Source organism: Antrostomus carolinensis, unplaced genomic scaffold (assembly GCF_000700745.2).
Source record: "Antrostomus carolinensis isolate BGI_N321 unplaced genomic scaffold, ASM70074v2 scaffold1976, whole genome shotgun sequence".
Lineage (NCBI taxonomy): Eukaryota > Metazoa > Chordata > Aves > Caprimulgiformes > Caprimulgidae > Antrostomus > Antrostomus carolinensis.
In genome coordinates, this window is record NW_010321003.1 from 1 (window position 1) to 12105 (window position 12105).

The 12105-nt window shown below is 38.2% G+C and overlaps 1 protein-coding gene across 1 annotated transcript in view; it reads left to right on the forward strand.

Annotated features, from left to right (window-relative positions):
* Positions 1-879: 879 nt before the first annotated feature.
* Positions 880-12105, forward strand: part of NSUN3 (NOP2/Sun RNA methyltransferase 3) — a gene marked incomplete at its 5' end in the record, with an annotated part of 14158 nt that continues 2932 nt past the window's right edge. Inside the window, 4 exons of the mRNA XM_010169753.1 lie at positions 880-998; positions 1431-1774; positions 3397-3551; positions 4230-4351. Coding sequence (XP_010168055.1) covers positions 880-998; positions 1431-1774; positions 3397-3551; positions 4230-4351 — 740 coding nt within the window. The remainder of the gene's footprint in view (positions 999-1430; positions 1775-3396; positions 3552-4229; positions 4352-12105) is intronic.

The window sequence follows — 12105 nt, forward strand, 5'->3', positions numbered from 1 at the left end:
GGGGACACCCTGCACACTTAGTGTTTCCCTCTCCAGTTCTCCTTCTGGGTAGCACCAGTTTGCTTAGAAAACAAAAATATTCCCCCCCCCAATCTAAAATTTTCATAGTTGTTTTTTTTTTTTTAAACAGTATAGCTGAATTTATTTTTTTCCCTTTTTTTTCCTCTTACTCCTGGAATAAGTTACTTACCCCAGTGCTTTCTGTTTCAGCTCCAACTGATTTCAAATGAATGGTTCAAATGAATTTATTTCTTTAAGTGAAGCACATGGGTGCATCTTGGCTGAGGTGATCATAGTGCATCTTGGACTAGATGTACAGAAGAATTTTTAATTTTTTTATTATTATTATTTATTTTTTTACAATGAAGGTGGTGAAACATTGGAACAGGTTGCCCAGAGAGGTGGTAGAAGCTCCATCCCTGGAAACATTCAAGGTCAGGCTGGATGGGGCTCTGAGCAGCCTGATCTAGTTGAAGGTGTCCCTGCTCACTGCAGGGGGGTTGGACCAGATGACCTTGAAAGGTCCCTTCCAACCCAAACCGATCTATGTTCATAATCATGGCTTGTCTGTTTTGTTCCTGGTATATCAGAGTCCCAGGAAACACTGTATTATTAGCATAGTGGATATGAAAAAAGAGTATTATCAACAAGCTTTGAATAACCTCTTCACAGGCAGGGAAGAAGAAAGTTTGCTACCTTAACTTGTTCTCCGAAATTTCTGTTATACCTTCATCACATGTGTGATGTGACCTTGATATTTGAGCATCCTAATAGCACTCAGGCTAAGTTGATTTAAATCAATAAAATGTTCTTTTAATAATTCTAGTGAGAACTAGGAAGGGTTTAATTTGTTTTTACTACTTTTCTTTTTTCCTCCTTTCTCTGAAGCTGGAAAATAAAACAAAAGGGAAACTTCAGAAGCAGATTTGTCAAGTCGTTCTGGATCATTTTGAGAAGCAGTACACAACCGAACTGGGAGATACATGGACCAGTGTCAGGTCTGTTGTTCTGGGGAGATCAGAGAGGGAGGGAAGAGGTTGTTTTTTTGTTTTGTTTTGGTATTTACAAATAATGCTACAGTTGTTCTTTGTCCCCAGGGCAGTATTTTATAGTCAGGAAGAGCTTTATGCTTTATAATGTATAACTTCTACAATCATTTGTTATTCAGAAAAATAGATAATATCTTGTATCAGAAGTAGTTAGTGTTTTAAATGTGATAATTAGAGAAAACAGTGGCTTGATTCCCTATTTAAAATAGTTTTCCTGTATACTTTTCTTAATCATATCTAATCAAAATGACTCCTTTTTGATTACACCAGAATCATCTAATGGTGAGATTGTTACCCCTAGGTAAGAAAAGGCTCCCTACGCTACGGCAAGCTCATTTTCTTTGTTGAGTTATTAAATATCTTTCCCTTTTTTCAATCTAGAGATGTACTGACCTACCCATTGTGCTGGCAGTACGGCATCCTGCTTAACAAGTTCAGCCAGTCTGCTGGCCTGGAGGACACCTTGCTTGAGAAGGGATACCATCCTGCTTTTCGAGGACCTTTGCCCTATCTTCCAGCATCGTTGAAGTGTTACATCAGGAGAAGTCCTGGGAGATTCCCTGCACAAAAACACCAGGCTGGTAAACTGAAAGAGTATTATCTGCTGAATGCTGCTTCACTGTTGCCAGTGTTGGCATTAGAAGTGAAAGATGGAGAAGATGTTTTGGATCTCTGTGCTGCACCAGGGGGTAAATCAGTAGCTATTCTGCAGTGTGCCTACCCAGGTAATGTATCGAGGTACTGTTAGAAGTTGATCCTTGGCTCTGTCCCTGGGATATTTCAGTTTCCTGTACAAGATTTGGATTGGGGGCAGAAAATCAAACAGTAATTTATATTCCAAGTAGTTCTGTGCTGTTTAGTAAGATTTTTATGAAGTCTGTTTACCTGAAAGAGGATGAAAAATGCAGTAGTTATTTAAATATAGGTAACTGCAGACTGACAGACAAAAGTGGAGTAGCTCTATACTTTTCTTCCTCCACTGGTTCCCTTATTGTTACTTCTCAAGCAATTACTTAAAATCACATAGATTTGTTGGCACAGGGAAGTAAGTAATCTGTAATTTTAGAATACTTGTACTTTTTTTTTTCTCCTTTTCATGTGCTACCTCTCTGGACAGTGCTATGCAAATAGGGTGAGTAAATTTAAGTGTACTGATGTAAACCAGAGCATAACAAATTAAACATGCAAGATCTGGGCAGAGGGAGAAAGCTTATGATGAGGAGTTGGTGTCTATCAGTATTTCATAAGATCTGTGTCTCAATCCACCTAAATGTTGCAGAAGGGCATTAAGATAATCACAGTGTTTAGAAGGCAACAGCAAGCAGCCACTCAGTTCTTCCAGATCAGGGAGTTAAAACAAGCTGTGATTGCTGTTTCCAAGTTTATATGTCAGCTTGGGTAGTAATTGTCTCAAAATGTTCATGGCACCTTATGTTCTTACTGATGAGACCATTACTGTAACCACCTGCACCTGTTGATTACAGCTGGTTCTCCTTTCCTCTTCTAGAGGAACCACTTGATGCCAATGAGGTAAATTAAATGTGGATTGCCCTTTCAAAAGGTTTGAAAATAAACCACTTCTATCCCATGGCTGCTTCTGGAGATACCAAATTGTTGCTGGGAGTGTAAGATGTAAGGAAGTTGATTCTTAATATACCTCAGTGAATGCTAAGATGTACTGTGGTGTGTGTGGGGCAAACATAGTATAGGACAACCTGTGGAGACAGGGAAAATAGAAATTTTATTAAATTAGAAAACAGGACTAGGAGGAAGAAATGCCATGCTGTGTTTCTGGTCTGGGTACAAGCAACAGCAGTGTTTGTTCTGAAGGGGTAACTAGTCTGGCTACATTCTTAAAAGTAATGAACCAATTACCAAAGGACTTCTGTTAAAAAACTTCTAGCTTAAATTTCAAATAAATAAGAGGTTGAACTGCTCAGCTTAGGATACACAAAACTGATGTTTTACTTATGTAAAAGGCAATTAATTCATTAATAAGAGGCACGTGCTTTATTTAGACAATGGCTCAAAGAGCGCAGGAAAGTACTTAGCACCGGTCTTTGGATATGGGTCATGTTTAAGGTTTGTTTTACTGTGAAAGTCTATTGCTACAGTAAGTATTTGCTAGTAAATATTTATGGATTGCTCTGTAGGAGCATGTTGAAATTTACTCGAGTTTATAAAAATTCAGCAGTGGTATAAAATGTGCAATAACATAAGCACATAAGGTGTCAGCTCTATGGCCATCGTGGCAAAACAGTAGAACTTCTTTTAAACTTTGTTTTAAAAAAAAAAAAAGATACTTATTTTAGGGTGTTTACTTATTATTTTTTTTTAATTTTCTAAGGTCAGTTTCACTGTAATGAATATGATGCTTTGAGGTCAAGATGGTTGAAACAGACAATAGAATCCTTCATCCCAGATCCTTTGATTAACCTAATAACAGTCTCTGAACTGGATGGTAGACAGGTTGGAGATCTTAAGCCTGAATTATATGACAAGGTAACATTATTACTTATTAGCAAATGTTATTTCTGCATTCTGCTTCTTTTTCTTCCTGTGCTGCTTTCTTTTTAATTTTCTTTTCTTTTTGGCCCCTTCAAAAATATCTGACCTGTCAAGGGGAACAAAGGTCATGTACAGGATTTGCAGAGTCTCAGGAATCGCTTTATGAAACGTAGAATCATAGAGCCATAGAACCATAGAATGGTTTGGGTTGGAAGGGACCTTAAAGATCATCTGGTTCCAACCCCCCTGCCATCAGCAGGGACATGATGGAACATGTGAAGAACGTGTTGTGATGAACACATGCTTCATAAAGTATCATTCATGTGTTAGATGATGATACTGAGCCTTGGTAGTGAATTCTGAAGACCTGGTAGCTGTGTTCTTTGCATGATGTGTAATTAGGAAGAGGGGGATCAAGTGAGAGCTATTCAGGTAGGGGTACTTTTGAAGCAATAATTTATTTTCCCTCCCCTCTACCCCACCCAGCTCCTCCGATAACTCCAGAAAAACATCTCAAAATAGTAATTAGATCATTTCTACCTCTAAAATGGAAAATAAAAAGGGTGTTCTAAGTGTTTGCAAAAGTAAGTTGAGTAGATTTTTGGCATGCAATCTTCAGAAAGTGAATATTTTCATTGTGAATTGTCTTATTTCCTCTTATTTTTTGTCTAGGTGCTGGTTGATGCTCCTTGTTCAAATGACAGAAGTTGGCTGTTCTCTTCTGATACTCAGCAAGCTACGCTTAGGCTGATGCAGAGGAAGGAATTGTCGTCTCTACAATTCCAGCTGCTAAGGTGAGAAGTGCGAAGGAAAGCTATCAAAGGAGCTTTTTGTAATTAATAAAAATGTCATTGGGACAAGCTTTTTCACATTTGATAACCAAAACCAGGTTTCACCATGTGAAAAGAATGTGAAGAATATGTTGTTGCAATGCTCTTTAGAATAAACAGTTGGTCTATGTTAATGTGACAGTGGAGATTGACGTGGGGTAATAAAAGTAGTGTCATTAGTTAATGCTGCTTCAGAATTTGCTTTCTGGGCTGTTTCTATGAAGAGATTGAGTCCACTATTGCACATTCTTATATGCTGCTTGGATTTAATACCCATTTGATGATTTATAGCACAGAAAGACTACTGGTCATAATTGATAGGGTAAAAAAAGTAAGAGAACGTGAGATTTGGTGGGGGAGAGAGGACTGTTTATTTTCCAAGAACATCCACCCAATAATCCAAATCAAGATTGTCATGTATTGCACTTTTTAATGATACCAGCTATAGACCAGCATTTATGAAGCATTTTCAAGTCTACAGTTTTTCTTGTTGGTGGTGGGGGGGAAAAGTGACTTCCCAATAATACCTTCTAGACTTGAGTGTTTTTTGCACAGTAACAGTCATGCCTGAAGTCCATCTGTCAAAGCAAATTGAGGGAAAAATAACATATTGTACAAAAGAAAAAAAAAAAGTTGGTCTGGAAAGTTCCCATTGCAGCAGTTCAAGGTAGTTTTGTGTGACTTCCAGTGGAAAAAGGCCTAGGAGAAGCCTGTGATTTATAGCAGAAATATGAGTATCTTATTGCAGTAATGTGTCATGTCACCCATTTCCTTTGAAGAAATCCATCACACTTAAAACACTGACCTGTTTCAGTTTTCCCTTTTCAGTATTTGACATATAAAATCCAATTTGTGAACCCCAACCAAAAGAAAGCATGTATCATGCAAAGAAATTTTCAGAATTTGCATAAATCACTCCAGATTTTAATCCTGAAGTGGAGAACTCATGACAGCAGGTACCTTGATTTGTTAAAAAGGAGACATTCCTGTCTGCACAAATGAGATTTAATTGAATTATTCCTAAATCAAGAAGAGAACTTTGCTTCTGTTGAAAGTATACTATAGCAACAGCAATAAGAATTACATTATTAAGGACAAAATACTTTTGATATGTAAATTGAAGTAAAAGGATGGTAATTTCAGTTCTGTTGCTCAAGATAGGGCTGAGTAGTTCTGTAGATTGACCAATTTATTGTTATGTGCATGAAATTTTTGTCTTTTTAAAAGATTTTGGAGCTTATGAAATAAATGGTTAGGTTTAAGAGTTAGAGATTGCAAGCATTATCAGGTAAAATATTTGACATATGCTTAGTAAATGTTATAGCTTTCTACTGTATTTTTATTGTTCCTTTTATCTGATCACTTTAGAATGAATTTCCAATACTAAACATGTCTCGGACCTTGTGTGAAAGGGAAAAAGGAACTGAAAATATGAGACCAGGAAAGGCTAAATGATTCCTGCAAGTGCCTGAGAAGTTTGGCAAAAGTAAAGTTGTGGAATGTTTCTCACCTTGGTTCCTGTATCTGTAAAACCAAAATAAATATAAAGCTGGATCCCAGCAGTTTTGTGAAGCGGAGCCTAAGAGGTATTGTGTGATTTGAAGATGAAGCTTAAAGTGTACGAGCCCAGGGTTGTTTCAGTTTAGCAGTGGTATTTGTAGCAGTGGTCTGTCTGGGGACAGATTTTTAGCAGGGCCTGGAGCGATAGGACAAGGGGTGATGATTTTAAACTAAAAGAGGGAGATTTAGACTAAATATAAAGAAGAAATATTTTACAGTGAGGGTGGTGAAACACTGGAACAGGTTCCCCAGAGAGGTGGTAGAAACCCCATCGCTGGAAACATTCAAGGTCAGGTTGTGTGGGGCTCTGAACAACCTGATCTGGTTGAAGATGTCCCTGCTCACTGCAGGGAAGTTGGACTAGATGAGCTTTAAAGGTCCCTTCCAACCCAAACCATTCTATGATTCTATTTAGTATAACACACAAATAAGAAGAATTAAATGGAAAGGGGAGTTCTATTCTCATTTCTATCAAGTGACACTCAGACCAAAATTTGGGATTCCCTTTCTCTTAATCAAGGAAATACTTGATTTGTAATCATCTAACCTGTTTTTCTGCATTTTATAATCTTGTGGGATTTTTTTGTTTGGTTGGTTGGGTTTTTTTTAGCAGATCAATGTTAAAGGGGGAAGCTGGGGACATCAGAGAGGAAGTGAAGGAAGGAAAAGTATTTTTTGTAATACAGTGTAATTTATTAAGTACATAGTAATTTATTACCTACATAGAGGCTTCAGAGAATAAAGATCTGAAAGAAGTGTTAAAAGCGATGCAGTGATCTTCCTACTCCAGTCTGGATAAAATCTGAAATGTAAATAAGTGGCATAAATGCTGAACAGGAAATTTTAAAAGCAGTGAGGACACCACTGATTTGAAGGAAATTGAGATTGTAATGATGGTTAATACCAAAACCAAAGCATCCCTGCTGAGTGCTCTAATCCAAGAACACACTGCAAATCTTGTTATTATTTGGAGTGTTCATGCAGAAAACAAATTGCCAAGTAAGGAAGGAATGTTCATTTCCTGATAGTGAGTGCTAGCACTAAATGCAGTAATTCCCACAAGTGAATTTACCAACGTTATCAGTTCTCAGATAGAAATGAAATTTTGGATTAAGCTTGAGTGCGTAATAACTCGGTGGTGAAACTGTTACAGATGTTGTAATTATTCCTAGACCAGTTACTGCCGGTGAAAGAAACTGTGTGAGGGTTCAGCTGAAAATAAATCCTACAGGATACAATTGAGAAAATGCAGCAGAGGCATTCAGACTGCTGTAACTCTTCTATACACAACATCTCTCAGTAATTAAACAGCTCTAATTGGTGTTTAATAGAGTTCTTTTCACACAGTGTGTAGTAAATACTGTGATTTACTGGAAAAATCCTGATACTCCTCCCGCATTCAGTGTCACCTCTGTGTTTTCACTGAAATGTAGAGTTTTCCACATGTACCTAGAAGAAGAATTGTGTATTCTTAATTGTGGAGAGGGGGAAGGGTTTGTTGTTGTAGAGTGAAGGCTAAAATTGTTTTTTTTATAAATATACCATCATATAGTTTGGGTACCAGCATATGGTACCACTGCACCATTTCTGCTTTGATTAAGATAAGAGCCTTTATAGCACATGGGGATGTAATGATGAAGTAAAAAGGAAGATACTCACAATTAACTGGTTGTCCTGTCCAGGCAAAATGGTTCGGTTTTCTTTGTAATTTGCTACTGATGGAAAAAAAAATCTTAGCCTTTAATGTTCATTGCAAAGGCAAGGAGAGCCAGTGATTTGAGCCTTTAAAAAAATTTACCATCATAGAAATTGCTTGAGTTTGTTCAGTGTCAGGCATTAAAAGGATGGCAAGGCTGAAAGCCATGGGGGAAGGAGAGGCACAAGAAATACGGCAGCTGTCTTGTGCCACAGATTTCCGTGTCAGAGTGTGCTGGACTCCTGCACAGGAGCTCCCCAGTTGAAGTTCAGGGATATTTGGAGTGACCTGAGGGAATTCTGAGCCATGGCGCTGGAAGGGGAGAGGTGAGCTGGGGGAGGAAGTGAAGTGGATGCCATTTTCTGTGGAGAAGGGAAAAAAGGCACATGGAATAGTCAGGAAAACTGCAGAGGGGTGCTTCTCTGCACTGTTTTTCATCTTTTTCCCTGTAATTTTTCTTGTTGCTCCTCTGTAGCTGACCATTGAATACACTCGTTATCCATAACCATCTAGTCATAGAATCATAGAATCACAGAATGGTTTGGATTGGAAGGGACCTTAAAGATCATCCAGTTCCAACCCCCCTGCTATCAGCAGGGACACCTTCCACTAGACCAGGTTGCTCAAAGCCTCATCCAACCTGGCCTTCAACACTTCCAGGGAGGAGCAGCCACAGCTTCTCTGGGCAACCTGTTCCAGTGTCTGACCACCCTCACAGTGAAGAATTTCTTCCTAATATCTAATTTAAACCTCCCCTCTTTCAGTTTAAACCCATTTCCCCTTGTTCTGTCATTAACTGCCCTTGTCAAAAGTCCCTCCCCAGCTTTCTTGTAGCCCCTTCAGGTACTGGGAGGCCGCTATAAGATCTCCCTGGAGCCTTCTCTTCTCCAGGCTGAACAGCCCCAACTCTCTCAGCCTGGGAATTTGTTAGAATTGCAACTCTTGGACCAACAAATCTTCTGTGGGTTGTGTGGATGATTCCTTCTTTAACCATTGTCTGTCTCAGAAAAGCTCAGAGGTTTATACAGACTGCTGGCCTCAGGCTCCCAGGTGGGTGTGCTGTTCAGGGCGTCTTGCTGTGTAACCCGTGTTCCCTCTCTGTGCATCGGCACCACTCAGGATGAAAACGGTTAGAGAGCTGCTGACTGGACATGGAGCCTTTATTTTTTGTCCTAATTTCTTGTGCTTAAATGTGGTATGTTTGTGCTGTGCCATTCCCCAAAACACTGTTGGTTATATTGCTAAAGACAGAAGTCATTTTCCTGAGTTTAGACTCTTGGTTGGTTTGAATTTCTTCACAAAGAGTGAATGTTGTGACCGTTGCATCTCATAAAAGGACTGGCAGTTTTTATTCTGATCAGACATTATCTTGCATATAGAGCAGAAATACCTCCCAGTTTCCAAAAGATGGCACTGTTGAAGTGTTGTATTATTTTAAAATTGCCCTAAAATATATGTAATCTTTTTACTTTTAATACTGAAAATGGTTGAATCATTAACATAATTAATGCTGACCCTTCCACTGTCATGCAACATAAGCCCAAGCACAAGAGGAGTAGGCTGGACAGGAAGATGCTGTCTGTAGAGTGAAATATACATTTATTATCTGCCTATTTTTAAAAGGACGTTTGAGATACCAAGGCTTTTAGAATGAACAAAATGTCAGCCTATCATGTTTGATTTTTCTGTAAGTGTGAAAAATCCTCTTTTTGGGTTCTGGCTAACAGTGTTTTAGTTGCATGTGGTGAGATTTTGGGGTTTAGTTTTGTTGTATGGCTCTAGGGTGGTCTTTTCTCCCCTGAGATATTAAATAATAATACCACTCTGTTCTCCTTCATTTATTGTTAGCATCTTCTCCGTTGTTAGATTTAAAGTAATGCTTGAGGAATAAACTAAATAAAACTGCTTTAAAATAATATATTTCTTAGAAAAATCTTATCCAGTACTCAGTTAGGATAGATTACTTAACAGAATGCATCTTCTGTACCTCTGACTTCTGTAGTACAACATGTGCCATTGAACCTGTATCCAAATACACACCCTGCAGAAATACAAAGTATTGCTAATATTAAAAAAAACCAAAACAAAACAAAAAACAACCTCATTTAGAATAAGGAGGGGAGCAATCTGTGTGTGTTAAATTGTTTTAGAGTACTTCCTGAATGGGATAGACATCAACCACCTTTTTCTTTGGATTACAGCTGTCTATTGCACTTAGGTGCTGAGAAGATCTAAGCATGGATTCAGTGGCTATAAAATGATAATGTCAGTAGTTCAAAGCAAGTGTGGAGGAGCATCAGGCAAGTTTCTACAGAACGACATTCCATTGAATCTTACTCCATCCTGCAGTTTTCCAGCTGCATTTTGAACTATTTGATATCACTAAAGTCTCCTAAATTGTGATATTCTGATATCTACTAAAGTTGCATTCAGAATCCCAGAAAAGAGCTGACACTTTTTCTTTAATTTAGCTTAGCATGTGTGTCATCTTGTAACAAACATTCAATACTACTTGCAGTTCTATAATGTAATTATTTATTTTACATACTGTTTTATATTGTCTTCTGGAAGAACTAACCTTGGAGATCTTGTTTACAGGCCTGACATGGTAAATAGGACATGTTAATGGATTGTTGTAAAAGCTGGAGTTACACGTGTCAGCTGCCAACAGTGATGCTCCTTCTTCAGGGTCTTGATTGCAAGTACTAAGGAGTTGTCTTATTACTAAACCAAAAATGGTTGTAGAGAAAGATGAACTAGTCATGAAGCTCCAGGAAACGTTTCTTGTGTTTTTAATGTGTATTCTTGTGTTTCTCCCTATGAAGCTTGAAACTTAGCAGTATTAATGCCTGTAAAAATGTATATACTGGAATTTAAAATTATGAAATTAAGTATAAATAGATCTGTATTTTAAACTGAAAGTTTTAATCCTTTAATAAACAAGTTCATCTGTACCATTAAGAGATAAATAACCAATTAGAGAAAATTAATTACCTTTAAGTAATGTATTTTATTTTTAAACAATGTATTATAATAAGAGGAAGATGACAAAATGTTTTAGGGTCTTTTACCCTAACGTCCTTTTTAATTAGTCTAGATTTGGAGCCCGTTTTTCAAAGTTACAAAGTACCTTATAACAGGCACCAAATTCCTTCAGCTAAATGTCAAGCCTTAAGTAAGGTTTTGGGGGATAATCAAGATGCCTAATCTAAGAGGAATCTTATGTTCTTAGGTGGTGGAGTTGTAGTAGCAGTGGTGGGTTCTGCCAGATGTCTGTAAGTTGGGCTCCAGCTCTGACATAGCCCTTGGATAAGCTTGTTTCCCCTCCATTGATTAAGTTTCTTTAATTTATTTGGACAAATTCTCTTAGGAGTGAAAGCTATGTCATGCTTACGACAAGGGGACCAAACTCACTTAATCTCCGTCGCCCAGTGCAGTATCACCCTGTGACTTTGAGCCCAGCGCTTCCTCACTTTGAATTTTGCAGCTCAGTGCAGGTTTATCAAAAGCCAAGCACAGCTTAATCAGGGATGGCAGTCGGTTGACTTTGAACATAGCCACTGAAATAACTGTTGCTGAACTTGAAGAGATGGATAGATACATTGATTAACCTTGCAGTGTGAAGTAATCCTCCTTAGATATTTAAATTCATGACTTAGGTTCAGGATAAAGATAACTACACTGAGTAGCCTGACCTTTTTGGGTCATGGGCCAGTGAAGATTCCTAAGCTGAGGAGGCTTAGAGTTTTTTGATGTGAGATTTTTCAGGATTTCATTCAGAAGCCTGTGCTGCTTTTTCCTCTGAATCACTGCCTAGGTGACTCAGCTGTAGCAGCACAGTGCCTTTGAAAGTGTTGTTTTGAATGGTTGTTATTTTATATATGGTAAGAAAAGGGCGCTTAGCAAGTGTCCAGGCTTTTATCCCTGTAAGCTGTAGCTTATCTACTTTTTTGGTATCTACCTTTATCTTTTACCTTTTCCACCTTTACATGGTAAAAATATTTTCCCACTTGTTTCCTGCTTGTTCATGTGGTATCTGTCTTACAGGTAGGAAAGCAGTTGCTGTTTTCTGCTTCTATGGGTAAAGATACCAGGTATTTTGAAAGTACATCTTGATTGTCATGCAAAAAACACTTTGACATTTCCAAGCCAACCAGCTGCCCTTTCACAGCTTGGCATTCCCCTATGCATGGAAAAGGTGTAGCTGGAGGGGGAAATTCTATGAAAATGGGTAAAATAGGTGGTTTCTAATAGTACTGTGAAGATCAAAGCTCAACTTTGAAAGCCCATTTAGACTTCAGCTCTGTTCTCTTTCGGTTCTAATGTGAAAGCTGGGAAACAAGCAACTATTACATGGGAAAAAATGCTTTTATGTTTTCCAGAACAAGTACGAGACCAAGGAGACAGTGGATCAGTGTTGGCTTCTCTTGGTGGCTTGTTGTTCATGAGGAGGGAAGTCTGT